This window comes from Aegilops tauschii, chromosome 1 (assembly GCF_002575655.3).
Source record: "Aegilops tauschii subsp. strangulata cultivar AL8/78 chromosome 1, Aet v6.0, whole genome shotgun sequence".
Taxonomy (NCBI): Eukaryota; Viridiplantae; Streptophyta; class Magnoliopsida; order Poales; family Poaceae; genus Aegilops; species Aegilops tauschii.
The window spans coordinates 113,288,340-113,308,145 of record NC_053035.3 but is presented as its reverse complement, the minus strand read 5'-3'; the positions used below and the strand labels follow the sequence as shown (position 1 = coordinate 113,308,145).

At 42.8% G+C, this 19,806-nt stretch overlaps 1 protein-coding gene across 1 annotated transcript; it reads right to left on the bottom strand.

The window, feature by feature from the left end:
• Window positions 1-14,562: 14,562 nt before the first annotated feature.
• LOC109750749 (PHD finger protein ALFIN-LIKE 1) lies at window positions 14,563-19,547 on the bottom strand. The gene is made up of 5 exons (XM_020309701.4): window positions 19,282-19,547; window positions 19,176-19,208; window positions 18,852-19,074; window positions 15,337-15,466; window positions 14,563-15,267 (listed from the first exon to the last, which is right to left on the bottom strand). Exons 1-5 carry the CDS (start codon window positions 19,403-19,405, stop codon window positions 15,004-15,006), a joined length of 774 nt encoding a protein of 257 aa, XP_020165290.1. The 5' UTR covers window positions 19,406-19,547; the 3' UTR covers window positions 14,563-15,003.
• Between the last annotated feature and the right edge of the window lie 259 nt (window positions 19,548-19,806).

Here is a 19,806-nt window from a genome sequence, read left to right as displayed (position 1 = left end):
CAATCTCGTTACCGGCAAGTCTCTTTACTCGTTCCGTAACGCATGATCCGTGGCTAACTCCTTAGTCACATTGAGCTCATTATGATGATGCATTACCGAGTGGGCCCAGAGATACCTCTCCGTCATACGGAGTGACAAATCCCAGTCTCGATTCGTGCCAACCCAACAGACACTTTCGGAGATACCTGTAGTGCACCTTTATAGCCACCCAGTTACGTTGTGACGTTTGGTACACCCAAAGCATTCCTACGGTATCCGGGAGTTGCACAATCTCATGGTCTAAGGAAACGATACTTGACATTAGAAAATCTCTTAGCAAACGAACTACACGATCTTGTGCTATGCTTAGGATTGGGTCTTGTCCATCACATCATTCTCCTAATGATGTGATCCCATTATCAATGACATCCAATGTCCATGGTCAGGAAACCATAACCATCTATTGATCAACGAGCTAGTCAACTAGAGGCTTACTAGGGACATGTTGTGGTCTATGTATTCACACATGTATTACGGTTTCCAGTTAATACAATTATAGCATGAACAATAGACAATTATCATGAACAAGGAAATACAATAATAACCATTTTATTATTGCCTCTAGGGCATATTTCCAACAGTCTCCCACTTGCACTAGAGTCAATAATCTAGTTCACATTACTATGTGATTGTAATGAATCCAACACCCATGGGGTTTGTTCATATCTCGCTTGTGAGAGAGGTTATTAGTCAACGGGTCTGAACCTTTCAGATCCGTGTGTGCTTTACAAATCTCTATGTCATCTTGTAGATGTACCTACCACGCGCTACTTGGAGCTATTCCAAATAACTGCTCTACTATACGAATCTGGTTTACTACTCAGAGTCATCCGGATTAGTGTCAAAGTTTGCATCGACGTAACCCTTTACAACGAACTCTTTTACCACCTCCATAATCGAGAAAATTCCTTAGTCCACTAGTTACTAAGGATAAGTTCGACCGCTGTCATGTTATCCATTCCTGGATCACTCTTGTACCCCTTGACTAGTTCATGGCAAGGCACACTTCAGGTGCGGTACACAGCATATCATACTGTAGAGCCTACGTCTTAAGCATAGGGGACGACCTTCGTCCTTTCTCTCTCTTCTGTCGTGGTCAGGTCTTGAGTCTTACTCAATACTCACACCTTGTAACACAGCCAAGAATTCCTTCTTTGCTGATCTATTTTGAACTCCTTCAAAATCTTGTCACGGTATGTATCCATTTGAAAGTATTATTAAGCGTATTTGATCTATCCTTATAGATCTTGATGCTCAATGTTCAAGTAGCTTAATCCAGGTTTTTCATTGAAACACACTTTTCAAATAACCCTGTATGCTTTCCAGAAATTCTACATCATTTCTGATCAACAATATGTTAACAACATATACTCATCAAAAATTCTATAGTGCTCCCACTCACTTCTTTGGAAATACAAGTTTCTCATAAACTTTGTAAAAAAACCCAAAATCTTTGATCATCTCATCAAAGCATACATTCCAACTCCGAGATGCTTACTCCAGTCCTTAGAAGGATTGCTGGAGCTTTGCATACTTGTTAGCATCTTTCAGGATTGACAAAACCATCTGGTTGTATCACATACAACCTTTCCTCAAGAAAATCGTCGAGGAAACAATGTTTTGACATCCTATCTGCAAGATTTCATAAATAATGCAGTAACTGCTAATATAGTTCCAACAGACTCTTAGCATCGCTACGAGTGAGAAAATCTCATCGTAGTCAACTCCTTGAACTTGTCGGAAAACATCTTAACGACAAGTCGAGCTTTCTTAATGGTGACACTTACCATCATTGTCCGTCTTCCTTTTAAAATCCATCTGCACCCAACAGCCTTACGACCATCAAGTAGTTCTTCCAAAGTCTATACTTTGTTTTATACATGGATCCTCTCTCGGATTTTATGGCCTCGAGCCATTCGTAGGAATCTGGGCCCACCATCATTTCTCCATAGCTCGTAGGTTCATTGTTGTCTAGCAACATGACTTCCAAGACAGGATTACGTACCACTCTGAAGTAGTACGCATCCTTGTCGTCCTACGAGGTTTGGTAGTGACTTGATCCGAAGTTTCATGATCACTGTCATAAGCTTCCACTTCAATTGGTGTAGGTGCCACAGGAACAACTTCTTGTGCCCTGCTACACACTAGTTGAAGTGACAGTTCAATAACCTCATCAAGTCTCCACCATCCTCCCACTCAATTCTTTCGAGAGAAACTTTTCCTCGAGAAAGGACCCGTTTCTAGAAACAATCACTTTTGCTTCCAGATCTGAAATAGGAGGTATACCCAACTGTTTTGGGTATTCTATGAAGATGCATTTATCCGCTTTGGGTTCGAGCTTATCAGCCTGAAACTTTTTCACATAAGCGTCGCAGCCCCAAACTTTTAAGAAACGACAGCTTAGGTTTCTCTAAACCATAGTTCATATGGTGTCGTCTCAATGGAATTGCGTGGTGCCCTATTTAAAGTGAATGCGGATGTCTCTAATGCCTAACCCATAAACGATAGTGTAATTCGATAAGAGACATCATGGTATGCACTATATCCAATAGGGTGCAGTTATGATGTTCGGACACACCATCACACTATAGTGTTCCAGGCGGTATTAGTCGTGAAACAATTTCCACAATTTCTTAATTGTGTGCCAAACTCGTAACTCAGATATTCATCTCTGTGATCATATCACAGACATTTTATCCTCTTGTCACGACGATCTTCAACTTCACTCTGAAATTACTTGAACCTTTCAATAATTCAGACTTGTGTTTCATCAAGTAAATACTCAAATCATCTGTGAAGTAAGAACATAACGATATCCACTGCGTGCCTCAGCACTCATTGGACTGCACACATCAAATGTATTACTTCCAACAAGTTGCTCTCTTGTTCCATCTTACTGAAAACGAGGCCTTTCAGTCATCTTGCCCATGTGTTATGATTTGCATGTCTCAAGTGATTCAAAATAAAGTGAGTCCAAACGATCCATCTGTATGGAGTTTCTTCATGCATATCTACCAATAGACATGGTTCGCATGTCTCAATCTTTTCAAAAACGAGTGAGTCCAAAGATCCATCAACATGGAGCTTCTTCATGCGTTTTATACCAATATGACTCAAATGGCAGTGCCACAAGTATGTGGTACTATCATTACTATTTTATATCTTTTGGCATGAACATGTGTATCACTACGATCGAGATTCAATGAACCATTCATTTTAGGTGCAAGACCATTGAAGGTATTACTCAAATAAACAGAGTAACCATTATTCTCCTTAAATGAATTACCGTATTGCGATAAACATAATCCAATCATGTCTATGCTCAACGCAAACACCAAATAACGATTATTTAGGTTTAACACCAATCTCGATGGTAGAGGGAGCGTGCGATGTTTGATCACATCAACCTTGGAAACACTTCCAACACATATCGTCATCTCACCTTTAGCTAGTCTCCGTTTATTCCGTAGCCTTTTATTTCGAGTTACCAACACTTAGCAACCGAACCGGTATCTAATACCCTGGTGCTACTAGGAGTACTAGTAAAGTACACATTAATATAATGTATATCCAATATACTTCTGTCGACCTTGCCTGCCTTCTCATCTACCAAGTATCTAGGGTAGTTCTGCTTCAGTGACCGTTCCCCTCATTACAGAAGCACTTAGTCTCGGGTTTGGGTTCAACCTTGGGTTTCTTCACTAGAGCAGCAACTGATTTGCCGTTTCATGAAGTATCCCTTCTTTCCCTTGCCCTTCTTGAAACTAGTGGTTTTACTAACCATCAACAATTGATGCTCCTACTTGATTTCTACTTTCGCGGTGTCAAACATCGCGAGTTGCTCAAGGATCATCATGTCTATCCCTGATATGTTATAGTTCATCACGAAGCTCTAATAGCTTGGTGGCAGTGACTATGGAGAACCATGACTATCTCATCTGGAAGATTAACTCCCACTCGATTCAAGCGATTGTAGTACTCAGACAATCTGAGCACATGCTCAACGATTGAGCTTTTCTCCCTTAGTTTGCAGGTTAAGAAACTTGTCAGAGGTCTCATACCTCTTGACGTGGGCACTAGTCTGAAATCCCAATTTCAGTCTTTGGAACATCTCATATTATCTGCGACGTTTCAAAAACGTCTTTGGTGCCACAATTTTAAACCGTTAGCATTACGCACTGAACTATCACGTAGTCATCAAAACGTGTATGTCAGATGTTTCGCAACATCTACAGACCACGCTCGAGGTTCAGCACACCGAGCGGTGCATTAAGGACATAAGCCTTCTGTGCAGCAATGAGGACAATCCTTAGTATACGGACCCAGTCCGCATAATTGCTACTGTCAACTTTCAACTAAATTTTCTCTAAGAACATATCTTAAACAGTAGAACTAAAGCGTAAGCTATGACATAATTTGCAAAGACCTTTTGACTATGTTCATGATAATTAAGTTCATCTGATTATTTAATGAACTCCCACTTAGATAGACATCCCTCTAGTCATCTAAGTGATACATGATCCGAATCGACTAGACCGTGTCCGATCATCACGTGAGACGGACTAGTCATCAACGGTGAACATCTCCATGTTGATCGTATCTACGATACGACTCATGTTCGACCTTTTGGTCTCTTGTGTTCCGAGGCCATGTCTGTACATGCTAGGCTCATCAAGTCAACCTAAGTGTTTCGCATGTGTAAATATGGCTTACACCCGTTGTATGCGAACGTTAGAATCTATCACACCCGATCATCATGTGGTGCTTCGAAACAACGAACCTTCGCAACGGTGCACAGTTAGGGGGAACACATCTCTTAAAATTTTAGTGAGGGATCATCTTATTTATGCTACCGTCATTCTAAGCAAATAAGATGTAAACATGACAAACATCACATGCAAATCATAAAGTGACATGATATGGCCAATATCATCTTGCGCCTTTTGATCTCCATCTTTAAGGCGCGACATGATCACCTTCGTCACTGGCATGACACCATGATCTTCATCATCGTGTCTTCATGAAGTTGTCTCGCCAACTATTACTTCTACTACTATGGCTAACGGTTAGCAATAAAGTAAAGTAATTACATGGCGTTTTTCATTGACACGCAGGTCATACAATAAATTAAGACAACTCCTATGGCTCCTGCCGGTTGTCATAATCATCGACATGCAAGTCGTGATTCCTATTACAAGAACATGATCAATCTCATACATCACATATATATAATTCATCACATCCTTTTGGCCATATCACATCACATAGCATACCCTGCAAAAACAAGTTAGACGTCCTCTAATTGTTGTTGCATGTTTTACGTGGCTGCTATGGGTTTCTAGCAAGAACGTTTCTTACCTACGTAAAAGCCACAACGGTGATATGACAATTGCTATTTACCCTTCATAAGGACCCTCTTCATCGAATCCGATCCGACTAAAGTGGGAGAGACAGACACCCACTAGCCACCTTATGCATCAAGTGCATGTCAGTCGGTGGAACCTGTCTCACGTAAGAGTACGTGTAAGGTCGGTCCGGGCCGCTTCATCCCACAATGCCGCCGAATCAAGATAAGACTAGTAACGGTAAGAAAATTGAACAAATCATCGCCCACAACTACTTTGTGTTCTACTCGTGCATAGAATCTACGCATAGACCTAGCTCATGATGCCACTGTTGGGGAACGTAGCAATATTCAAAATTTTCCTACGTGCCACCAAGATCAATCTAGGAGATGCTAGCAACGAGAGAGAGGGAGTGCATCTTCATACCCTTGAAGATCGCTAAGCGGAAGCGTTACAAGAATGCGGTTGATGGAGTCGTACTCGCGGCGATTCAAATCGCGGAAGATCCGATCTAGTGCCGAACGGACGGCGCCTCCGCGTTCAACACACGTACAGCCCGGGGACATCTCCTCCTTCTTGATCCAGCAAGGGGAGAGGAGAAGTTGAGGAGAACTCCAGCAGCACGACGGTATGGTGGCAATGGAGCTCGTGGTTCTCCGGCAGAGCTTCGCTAAGCACTACGGAGGAAGAGGAGGAGTTGGAAGAGGAGAGGGCTGCACCAAGGGAAGAGGTGCGTTTGCCCTCCCACCCCTCCACTATATATAGGGGCAAGGGGAGAGGGGGAGGCGCCCTAGGGTTTCCCCTAGGGGGCGGCGGCCAAGCAGATTGGATCTCCCTAGGGATGGAGACTTGCCCCCCAAGCCAAGCAGGTGGAGGCGCCCCACCTCCCCAAGTAACATGGGAAAGGGTGTGGGGGGCGCACCACCCCTTAGTGGGCTGGTTTGCCCCTTCCCCTTTGGCCCATGAGGCCCTCCAACACTTGCTGGGGCTCCCGAAACACCTTTCGGTCATGCTGGCCATAGCCTGGTACCCCCGGAACACTTCCGGACTCCAATACCCTTCGTCCAATATATCGATCTTCACCGCCGGACCATTCCGGAACTCCTCGTGATGTCCGGGATCTCATCCGGGACTCCGAACAACCTTCGGTAACCACATACTATTTCCCATAACAACTCTAGCGTCGCCGAACCTTAAGTGTGTAGACCCTACGGGTTCGGGAACCATGCAGACATGACCGAGACACCTCTCCGGCCAATAACCAATAGCGGGATCTGGATACCCATATTGGCTCCCACATGTTCCACGATGATCTCATCGGATGAACCACGATGTCGGGGATTCAATCAATCCCGTATACAATTCCCTTTGTCTATCGGTATGTTACTTGCCCGAGATTCGATCGTCGGTACCCCAATACCTCGTTCAATCTCGTTACCGGCAAGTCTCTTTACTCGTTCCATAACGCATGATCCCGTGGCTAACTCCTTAGTCACATTGAGCTCATTATGATGATGCATTACCGAGTGGGCCCAGAGATACCTCTCCGTCATACGGAGTGACAAATCCCAGTCTCGATTCGTGCCAACCCAACAGACACTTTCGGAGATACCTGTAGTGCACCTTTATAGCCACCCAGTTACGTTGTGACGTTTGGTACACCCAAAGCATCCTACGGTATCCGGGAGTTGCACAATCTCATGGTCTAAGGAAACGATACTTGACATTAGAAAAGCTCTTAGCAAACGAACTACACGATCTTGTGCTATGCTTAGGATTGGGTCTTGTCCATCACATCATTCTCCTAATGATGTGATCCCGTTATCAATGACATCCAATGTCCATGGTCAGGAAACCATAACCATCTATTGATCAACGAGCTAGTCAACTAGAGGCTTACTAGGGACATGTTGTGGTCTATGTATTCACACATGTATTACGGTTTCCAGTTAATACAATTATAGCATGAACAATAGACAGTTATCATGAACAAGGAAATACAACAATAACCATTTTATTATTGCCTCTAGGGCATATTTCCAACAGCTCCATCCCAGTGACAGAAAGGGAAATAACACGTATTTGTATTGTTGCCATTATGGGTAAAACGATGGGGTTTATTCATATTGCTTGGATTTACTTTGTCTACATCATGTCATACTGCTTAAGGCGTTACTCTATTTTTATTAACTTAATACCCTAGATGCATGTTGGATAGCGGTCGATGGGTGGAGTAATAGTAGTAGATGCAAACAGGAATCAGTCTACCTGTCTCGGATGTGATGTCTATATACATGATCATTTCCTTGAATATCGTCATAACTATGCGCTTTCCTAACAATTGCCCAACAGTAATTTGTTTACCCACCGTATACTATGTATTCGAGAGAGAAGCCTTTAGTGAAAACTATGGCCCCTGAGTCTACTTTTATCATATATAAAATCCAAAAATACCTCGCTGCAATTTTATTTCTTTTTATTTTTGTTTAGTATTTTTATTTTATCTATCTGCCACTATGAGATTTGATCCTTGCAAATAACTGCCAAGGGGAATGACAACCCTCTTAATCGTGTTGGGTGCAAGTATTTGCTTTTGTGTGTGCAGGTGTTGCTAACATTGTTTTGTGTGCTTCTCCTAATGGATTGATAACCTTGATTCTTAACTGAGAGAAATACTTATCTGTAATGTACTACATCGGCATCTCCTCTTCGAGGAAATCCCAAAAAAACTCACAAGTAGTAAGGCCTACGCGGCAGTACAACCGGTCACGAGAGGAGGGAGCAGGCAGTCCCGCTGGCTCGGGTTTGAGTGGCTAGAGCAAGATGACCAGAGATTGAAGAAGCACCATGGCCGTTGAATTAACATCCAACGGTCACTGCTGCTAGAATCATTTGTTGACTAAGTTGATAAAGCCTTGCGTGCCCGTCAACCTAATAGGCCCACAAGCCAGCCACCAAATCTGTCGCAAACAACATATATCTCATTTGCTATTATTTGTAATAATTTACAACCCATTTGCTAATTCTTAACGAATTTATTGCAGCCCATATTTAATTTGTTAGCATTACAGCCCATATCCTGGTCACGTTTAAAAATTTCAATGAAATTTTGCATATTTCAGTGGGGTCCATACTATTTTAATCCTGAAATTTTGAGTCAGGTTCAAACTAATTTAAAAATTATATTTATATTGATTTAAAATCCAATGAGATTTTCCTAGCAAAAAAATCAATGAAATTTAAAATCTCAAAATCCAGAAAAAATGAAATTTGAAACTAATTGCATGTTTGCTATATTTTTTAATTTACAGCTCATTTCTTATTACTTATAGCCCATTTTTTGGGCAAGCCGAATGCATCTCTTCTCCTCTTGAAAGATTTGTAGCCCAGCAGGGCGGAGAAAAGCAAGTAGGCCTCTGTTGGGTATTCTACAAAAAAAGTAGAACTGGATAGTCATTTTCAGAAGAAAAAAACTGGGCTAGTCATGTGGCTACACGGGTCACAGCCCCCACATAGCCCAGTTGATACCCTGCTTCGTCTAAAAAACAAAACAAAAAACAATTGTGCGAGCTGCTGTGTCCCTGGTGTCAGCCGCTCCTTGTGCAAATCTCTCGTTTATGGACTACCTTGACAATGCCGTGTGACCCAGATGTCAATAAACCATTAGGAGGAAACTTTTTTGCTTGTAATATGGAGGCACTTGCTTGCGTACTGCCATGACCCTGGTGGGTCCCTACTGTCATCCTCTTCACGTACAGTCATCTCCTGATTCCTATCGATTGTTGACCATGTTGACAACACCAGAGGGCGGCACCGCAGCGAGCGAACCAAGGCGGAGAACGACGGCGAGGCCTCAGACGAGAATGAACAGGAGCCTAGGAAGATGTGTGTAAGTGCATCTAATGCCCCTTAGTGATTTTGGTGTATTGAAGACTTATAGGTTAAGGGACTAATGTGTTTGTGAGTGTACACGGGTTCTATAAGTCTCTGAGGAGTTTGATATTTCTGAAGAAAGTCGACCCCTAAAAATGAATGTCTTCATTTGAAGACTTTGGTTTTCTTGAAGACTTTAAAAATGAGGAAATTGGTGTGACCTTGAAGACATTGATATTGATGCGAGGATTATGAAGCATGAAGACTTTTGTTTTCGTAGTTTTATTTTCTCTTTCTTGAGTCATAGGAAACGTCGTACTGTTAAAGGGGGTCGAGATAATACTAAGGAAACAGTTTCCAAGTGATGTTCATCTCAAAGCCTACACATACTCCAATCCTTCGAGTGAAGCCTTTGGAAATCTCATACAGTTCAGTCAATTTCTTCAGTGAGAGAGACGAAGATCTTCTGCTCTCTGAGGAATTTGTTCTAACTGAGGAGTTAGGAATTCGCCAGTGTGGATTGCCTACAAGTGAGGAACATGATAACCCTGAGGAATTTGAGAGCTCAAATTTTCGACCGTTGTTGTGCTACACGTCAGCTGTCCCAAATATCTTATCCATATAACGGTCATATCATTGAAGGGCATTTATGTCTTATCATGTTGGGTTGCTCCCTGTCTATAAATAGCCACCCCCCTCAACCACTAGCTGGTTGGCTGCTCCGAGAGAAACTGACACTTGTCATTTAGAGCATCCCATCCTCCGAGGACTTTCAGAGAAAATCATCGGTGAGGAAAAACCCAAAACCCCAACACCTAAAACCCAAAGTGATTGAGCATCACTGAAGAGATTGTTCCTGTGTGGAACCGACGCTTGTTACCTTTGAAGACTGTGGATCTTCTAGACGGTTAGGCGTCAAGGTCTAGAGCATCCAAGAGGAATTATGGATCGCTCGGTGACCTAGTCTGTGAAGGTTTGGAAGTTACCTAAAGACTTACCACGAGTGATTGGGCGAGGTCTGTGTGACCTTAGGTCAAGGAGAATACGGTAAGGACTATGTGTCCTATGATTGTGTGTCCTTTGGTTTAAATACCAAGCCCCTCCAACCAGACGTACAACTGTCACATCAGTTGGAACTGGTCTACCAAATCATTGTCTTCTCCGAACTACTGGTTCTATTTCCTCAACCCTTTCATTTCCTCGCTCATGTGTTCATGAAATTGATCGTTACTGTTTAAAAACTCTGACTGAAGACTTTCTCAATTTCCTCAATCCTATTTCTTCAGTCATCTTGTCTTCTACCTGCTTATCCTGTTTACTCGCTACCTGTGCTCTGTGTATGTTTCATTTCATCATGATGACCATGCCACTGTCTTGTTATGCATGCATCTGAGTACTTATTCCGCTGTTTGTAGTTCGTCACTTAGCAAATTCCTCAAGTAGTATTTCCTCAGTGATGAATTTGTAAAAATCGCCTATTCACCCCCCTCTAGTCGATATAACACACTTTCAATGTGTCAGTGTAGTCGCAGACGGAGGGGAGTACGAGGGTTGACTGGTTCGAGTTCGGGGTGCGACTGACTTCGCCGGAGAATAACATGAGGTGTGGGGAAGTAGAGGGATGGCCTGACCAACGGTTTAGGGTACGGTGGGGCTGCGATGCGTGGGCGGAGGTGGAGCCAGCTGTGGGAGGCAGGAGCGGGTGGGACAAACGGCGTGGTTTTGTTAGGACGACTGGAGGAAGAAGACAAAAGATAGAAGAAAGCACGATGGACATTGGATGTCAACCCAACCGCATGCAGAATCATTTGTTGACTAAGTCGGCTCCACCTTGTATAAGCACTTGGGTTCTATAATGCCGTCAAAATATGCATTTATGTGTCCTCGGCAAAAAAAAATGAGCTCACTGTGACATAAAATATATTGAACTACTTTTTTGTCTAGGAGTCATATAGTCGTATTTTCTCAATTGCTTTGTTGGATCAATTTATATTATTGATGTGTTGTTTCAGTATTTTTTCAGGAATTTTGAGAACTTTATACCGTCGAAACCCGCTACCAGTTCTATGGTAAACTATGATAAAAATCCTACTCCTATATTTTTATTTATTTTAAATTTTCATTTTGTTTTATCATGAGAATTTCATTACGATCAGCATGGCAACTTTCTTTTAGTGTTTTTTTTGCGGCTAACTTTCTTTAAGTGTTTTTTTTTACCATGAGAAATGTTCACATGTCTACATAATGTTTTCATTGTACACATGCCAAATATGTACACAAAATTTCTTCAATGCTTTCATCGTACACATGCTAAATATGTATAAAAAATTTGTTCATTAAATCATGCCAAGTCTAGATGTCTTCCGATCCTTGTTTGGGGTGGGGGTTGGGGAGTTAGGGGCTGAAGGGAGGGTTTCTACGTTTTCCATGATCATGGTTTAGATGTGTTCCAAGTGCAATTTTTTTCTAAGTTTTTCCTTATCTGTAGTTTATAAATTAGATGTTGGCAGTTTCATTTAATATAGGCTGGCATTTTTACAAACTAGAGCATGGCAAGTTGTAAAATTTTGTTTACTTTGTCTTCTTTTGTATCAGATGATTTTTTTTTGTTTATGGCATTTAAATGAAAAGTAGCTAACTGGGCCTAGCCCATTTTCCGGCGCGCTATTTGGGCCAACTTGAGGTCACTCCGGATAGGGGGGTGTTTCTCCCCTAGCGAACCTTTTAAGGAGTGGGAATGGTTCGCTCGATGGAACCTCCCCTAGTGAAAATTTTATAACTCAGGGGAACACTATATTTGACGTTTGACCGGTATTTGAATCCCTAAAACAAATCTCTTGCAATCTTTTTCCCTACCAAATCAAGCCCCCAGCTAAGATTTTATCTCACTCCGGCTGCCTAAGCAAAGGGTAGGTCAACTCCGCTCGCACGCGACAGCCACCGCTTCCTCATTCGCACCAAGTACACAGATTGTGTGGGAACGAACCTCATGCCATTGCTGGCGAACGAGGAGGCCTCAGTGTGGCTGTCACCGCCACCAGCCAACACCCCAACCCCCTCCGACACTACATGTTGAACAAAGCAACCGTCGTACAGACAATCTACGTTAGTTGTGGGGACTGCCACATCTTTGACCAACACTGCTGGGGTAGTAGCTCCCTGCCACCATGCCACATAGGTAATGCAACCCCTCCCCCTTTGCCTCCTTTATTATGAATCATTGTTCCTATATATTACTAAAATACAAAGCAATAGTAAACTTGAACTATCCTTGCAGTGGATTTGGTGATGTCCGATGCAACCACAAAATTACCATTGCCAGCTCGCCGACACTAGCTTTTCTAACGCATCGTCACCTTTGTATCATCTTCCACTTCTAATCATCTCTACTATTAAAGGAGAGTTATAAGTTGTTTCGTCCTCCAGGTACGTTTGCCTCCTCATCCATCGATTTTTCTCTCTCCAAACCGACACCCACCTCGTCCATGTTTTCACCTTTTTATACTGATTTTTTCACACGGTTTCATTCAACCGCTATTACCAAATGACCAATGTAGCCCCAACAGATCCTCCGCTATACACAACAAATCAATTATTATCAAATATTACCAAGTCGAATACCATGGTCACCTTGCCTAGCGCTAAAACCACCCTCCCATTACTATCATTGATCACTAAATCAAAGTGCTATTACTTCCCAAAATCTCAAATGATCAAAAATATAAAGATCTCTTGCAGTATTTTCCCCTACAAAATCAAGCTCCCCGGCTAATCTTTTCTCTCATCCTGATTGCCTAAGCGAGGGGTAGGTCAACTCCGCTCGTAGGTGGTGGCCGCCTCCTTGCCGCTCGCTCCAAGTACAAAGATCGAACGAACCGCATCCCGTCTCCGACGAACGGGGCAGCCTGGATGTAGCTGCCCCCGCCACCGGCCAACAACCCAATCCTCGACGACACTACATGCTAAACAAAGCGACCGTCATACAGATGATCGACGCTTGCTGTGGGGATGCATTGCTGGGGTAGCAGTTCGCTGCCACCATGCCGCCTAGGTAATGCAGCCCTTCGCCTCATTTGTTCTGAATTGATGTTCGTGTATATTACTGGAACAAAGCAATAGTAAACGTGAACTGTCCTTGCAGCAGATCATTTGGTGATGTCTGATGCAACCGTGTAATTACCAGTCAGCTTGTTAAACGCTAGCTTTTCTAACGTATTGTCACCTTTATATCAAACCTTCCACTTTCAATCATGAAGGTGGTCTACAGCTTGAATTACCTCACACAGAGTTGTGGTGGTTGAGGAGTTCACGCTCACACTGAATCAAAGTGTAGGGTGCGACAAAGGTGTCGTTCTTTTATTCTAGAGCTCACAATCTCCTAGTTACCTATATTTTGGTCTTCCTGCAGAAATGGACCAATATTTCATCGGCGAGTGGATACTTGCTAGCCATGCTCAGTATTGTTTCAATTAGCTCCTATTGTTGTAACCATAACTCAACTGCAATAATGTTCTCATGTTATTTTGAGGGAGTACCACTGTGCGTGCTCATGAACCCTTCGTTGCATATTCCCCCGGCTTGACACATGATACATGTTCGGCCGCGTCTGTATGGATGGCATGGTATTGAGCACAACTCGGCCGGATAACCAGCACATGATACATGTTCGACCATGTCTGTCTGGATGGCATGGTGTTGAGCACAACTCGGCTGGATATAACCAGATGCAGTGCCAAAAGGTCTCCCAAGTTTCCCAACAAAAATATGGGAAGATAGTTCTCAATGTTATATTTTTAATTGCAATTTGCATGTTCTGAAAAAATGTATTGCAACCTTACGATTATTTAACGGTTAGAGGCACTAGCCACACATTTGTTTATTTATTATCTACCAAATAGAACAATAGGTTTTTCTTACCAAATAACTACTAATTTGTGAACCAGTGCACAACTGATTTGGTCTAAGGATGCTTGAAAAATAATTAACTCTCATTCTCTGCCGAGGTACTAATGGCCAGAGAAGAGCTGAAAGGATGAGCCATTGACACAGATGATGAGATTATAGTGGGAAGACGGAGATACTAAAGGCCAAAGAAGAGTTGAAAGGATGAGCCATTGACATAAGTAGTGAGATTGTATATATAAAGTATTTGCTTCGCTTCGATCCATGTTGCTTGTCGCTCACATTTGAGCGACAAGTAATATGAATCGACTTCATATATACCACCGTATAAACGAGCTGGCTCTAAGCCATACTGCCGGTCAGTCGGCGTTGCAGAGCACCACCTTGGAGAATGCAGCATCGGTAAACCAACTATTGTGTGCTTTTTTAGGATAACCAAAATTGTTATTTCACAACAGGTTCCACATGACAGCTGAACAGACTAATAATACATATATTAACATAGATAGAATAGTATAAATAAACCTCTCGGATTATTGGAACATGAACTTCCCATGAAAAGTTACACATATTTTCATCATTCTACTATCCCTTCCCGGCAACATACACCTTTGACTCCTCTTCAGGACATGGAAACGTTAGAAGGTTTTGAATATGTGTGTCATCTTCCCTCACAAGCATTAGCATCATCACCATATGTAAACCTGAAACGAAAGGTACAGTAAACATAGCAAGACGGTAGTAGTTAGCCTTGCACAAGGAGTCTAAAGTCTCAACCGCTGCTGCTGCTGCTTCAAGGCCCCCATCCGTGGGGGCCGTCCCCCGCCAAAAGGAGGCGGCGCTGCTACTGCCTAGGTCTCTTGGAGCTGCAGCTTGGGCATTTGTACTGCTTTATGCTCTCCGCCTTCGCCGGAGTTATCTTCACGCACTTGCCATGGTACCACCTCTCGCACACATCGCAACCAATCCAGAATTCCTCGGCGCTGTATATGCCACCGCATGTTCCGCATAAGGTCTCGCTGTGGTCGCCGTCATCTTCATCGTAGCCTTCATCGGCATCCCTGGCGTTATTTTCTGCACGTGGTGGTGGCGGCGCCTCGACTGTATGCTGAGGAGACACAATAAAATTAGAATAAGAGAGAAGAAGAGATCAAAACAGCAAAGAATTTCCTGTTACCTTTGATGGCAGCTTGTTTCTACCGCTGTTGTCAATACCACCCGATCTGTCCCTCTCCTTCGATTGTCTCATACCTGAGATGACTTCATACACGGTTGGCAAATCATTCATCATGCCAAATAAACGCTTCCTGTTGAATTGCCGAGGGAAACTATGAGATAACATAATAACAGTGCAAACTCTTACTCTTTGCAACAAATAAAATGATAACAGAGGGCAGCAAATCTGTTCTGTATTTGCATTCAGTGTTACTTTGACCATTTTGTCAAATTTATTTGCAACTATATGTATTATTATCCTGATAAATGTATAACCCTATAGTTCAACTAGGCCCACACATAATCTAGTTTCTCTAAGCGCATCCCTCATAAAATCCAAAGGTGGGCTCAAACCAAGGCTGTCCATGATTGCATAGCTATTTAGTTACACATAAAATTAGTTACGTAAACGTTGCTTAGATAAAACTCTGATCCCACCAATAAATTCCAAAGCTAGAAGTTCTAGCAAAACAATGAAAACTACCAAGTGCTCAATTATTTATTCAATTGTGAGTTTTTGAGGGAACAAATGAGAAAAAAGAAATACGATTCGCTCCCTGTAGGAAATCAACTGTTCTTACTCAGTGCATCACCAATTGTTCTTACTTACTCCCTCCGTCCCATAATATAGTGTCAAAAAACGCTCTTATATTATGGGACAGAGGGAGTAGATTCTTAAAATCCAAGCCAAAATATTCAACCAGTTCTACATATCTCAGACTTCAAAAACACGGAACAGATTTCTTGCATAGCATCCTTTGACAAAGGGTACCACTACTATGTATGGTGATGCAAAATGAAAAAATACAAGCATACTGGCCATCATCAATACTAGCATACGAGTGATTTTACTTGAAAAACTAATAATAATATATCATGCATAAATCTATACTATATAGAAGCATTCCAAGGACACAGATAGTCAGTCCACAGTTTATGTTAGCAAAACAAACAAACACAGTTGCTACGAAGATATGATGCCACACTATACTTTCTTAAGAACACATTCAGCCGATTGTTTTATCAGGGAGCAATGACAAAATGTTTAGCGTCTGCGAGTATAGAAATTTAGTTATCTAAGATTATTAGGACAGTTTACACAAACAGAAATGGTTAACTCAACACAGAGCACATAGGTCCGGACAACTTTAGAGATCTGCATACCACAGACACCCAAAATGGGAATATAATGACGAGGGGAAAAGCAGGCATTATGCAAATCAATTAACATTGAGGCAAACAACAGGTGCTAAATTCTTACACAGCAAGCAATTACAGGAAACTAGAAGCAACTGAATAAAGAACTCATAAATATCAGGCCCTGTTTGATAGCTCAGTATTTTCTAATTAGTGGTTTCGCTACCACTAAAAATTGTAGTATTAATAGTGCAAGTATTTCCAAAACCATGGTGTGTCATGTATTAAAAAGCGAACCCTTAGTCCCTCAAATGCTAATCTGCTTAGTTCAAACTCTTCTTTGATCAAGGTAAGAACACCAAACATATACAAAAAAATGTAGAGAAGACGACTTGAGTAGTACAACGTATCTTTAAGGATCATTAAGATGGAAAAAATTCTCACAAATGCGATAGACATCAAAGAGAGAAGACTTTTTTTTTTGCAAAACCACGAGCATTTTGTACAAACTATTACAAAATTCCAGATTGGTCTAGCGCATAGCAAATTAGCAATATATCTAGAAGCTTTCATAAGACATGACTCCAGATTTAAGATTGAACCCTCTAGGCACAACTCCAACCCTTTGCAGCCTTGGTCAAACCTCTGCCATGGGTTTATGGGTAGGTGCAAAGCCAATAGGCTAACAAGTGGACCGGGCTCGTCAGTATGGTTGCATATAATGGTCCAATCTTAAATCTAGAGTTTTTGCGACACAAAAACTTCTTAAATCTGTAGCTATGGGAAATACATGTTTCAATATGGATTCTTGTGAGTGTAATATTTAGTGGATGTTATACATAATTTATGCAAGATATAAATAAATCTCTGGAGGAAATACATGGTACAACTTCAAAACTCTAGAATAGCATTTTATGGCAATATTGAGGGAGATAAAATTTTCACAAAAGCAAACAGAATTATTCTTCTCCACAGAACAGAGAGGTTACCATGTGAAAATTGTTATTGCTTTCAGATGGAAGTTCTTTTTCTTATTTAGACACATCTTCAAAAGTTAACACCATACTAACCATCAAGGTTCAAAAAAGCACTAGGCTTTAATTCCTAGTTTTGCCTCTTCCTAGTGCCTGTCTCACCTAAGCGCATGCCTGGCACTAGCACTAGCATTCTGATTTCAAGCACATGCCTAGGCGTGCTTTTATTTAGCCATGCCAACCACAGAGGGACAGAAAGAAACATGGATGTGATTTCCTTTCCACAAAAAAACATAACTTCCTATGTTTGGCTTCAGAAGATTTTTTTCTTTTTTGTATTTAGATGCGTCTTCAGATGTTAACACCATACTAACCATCAAGATTCGAAGGCGTAAATTCCTACTCCCTCCGTTCCAAAATAGATGACTCAACTTTGTACTAACTTTAGTACAAAGTTGGGTCATCTATTTTGGAACGGAGGGAGTAGTTCTGTCTCTGCCTAGTGCTTGCCTCACCTAAGCCGCTAAGCGTACGCCTAGCACTAGCACGATTAAGTGCTAGGCATTCTGCTTCCAAGCGCATGCGTAGGCCTGGTTTTATTTAGCCATGGTAACCATAGAGGGACAGAAAGAATACATGGATGTGATTTCCTTTCCACAAAAAAACATAACTTTCTATACACCACATCCTCCTCCATGTGACCAGTGGGCACAGCACAGAGTAGATACAGTAAACTCATGCACAAAAACTGAAACCTCTGTTGATATTAGACATGCTTGGAATTTTATATCACGATTACAATATACAAGAAAAAAAAAGTTGCCTCATTTCAGTGAGGTTACTACTCATCATGAGTTCATATAATTTCTCTCCACTTGACTATTCTTTCATTACTAAGATGGAGCATGCAGAGTTGCAGACAACCATTATAGATTGGGCTAGATCTCTTTCTCCAGCAGATCACAGGATAACCAGTAAAGAAGGCCCAAAAATTCCCCATGTAGAGAATACTTAGTATCACAATGGTACTTGAGAAATCAAAAATTAAATCTAAACCAGACCGCAGATCGCTGTTCAGAGCACGTACATAACAAGCTCACACGCAGGTACGTGCATAACATGCAAATTCTAACATTAACCTCAAATCCCAACAAGTTCCCCAGAAGTCCCTTGATGCCCTGTAGATATATCCCTTTGTCTATACAGGACACCAACAAAGTCATAACTTGCCTCTATGAGCTAATAATAGTTCCGTAGACTGTCCGGATTTAGAACCTTAACATGAGTGCGTGACACTGGCACTGCAGCACAAAAGCATCACTCATCAAACCCAAAGAAACAGAGGGGGGCATCATAATCATCATACCGGTCGTTGCGGGTGAGCCGCGCGGCATAGTAGAAAGCTACGGAGACAAGCCACGAATCGGAGTGGACGGCGACGAGCGCGAGCCAGTCGCTGCGCTTCATCCCGTCGCGCGCAAAGTTGATCCCGAGCGCCGGCTCCGGCAGCTCGGTGGGCACCTCCTCCGCGGGCAGCGCCACCTCCCACGCCTCGTTGGCGTACCCGTACAGGCACAGGTTCTCCTTCTCTGTCGGGACACGAAAGCACATCGCGATCTGAGGAGGGCAGCTCGCAGCCAATTGAATCGAAACTGTAGCAGAGAGGGGAGAGATCGCGTCGGGGCCTCACCTGGATCGCACTGCGCGTAGAACTCCTCGACGTCTGCGAAGGAAGGGAGAAGGATTAGGGCTAGGTTTGGGGTTTAGGAGGCGGGGAGGGAGTGGGGGGCGCGTACCGTGGGTGAGGGCGCGGTGGATGGCGTTGCGGCGGGCGCGGTAGTCCTTGAAGATGTCCTCGACGGTGCGGGGGGCTGAGCCGCCGCCGCCGCCCGCACCTGAGCGGCGGTAGGAGGCGTCCATCGCGGGGATGGGGGGCGCCGCCTCTCGTGATCTCCGGCGAGGCAGGGGAGGCTGGGAGGAGATGACTGATCGCGATGCGGGAGACAGAGGAAGGCAAGTGAAGAGCAGTATAGACGGGTTGGGGTGGGGGTGATGACGCGAACGAAGGGGAGATGTGTAAGAATTTGCTCTTTTGCGTCTGGCTCCCTGCAAATATCCGAATCTCCGTATAAGGGGACCAAGGGCTCCGCTCCCGTCAAGGAAACGAAAAGGTCAAGTTTGCAAACCATGAACCCTCGCCAAATTTCAATTTGTTACCTCTAAATCATGAAACTTCAAATTGTTCACGTTTTTTTACCCTGATAGGGGGTTGACATTCCGTATAAGAGTACCCTGGCACAAATAAAGATTTCCTTGGCAGG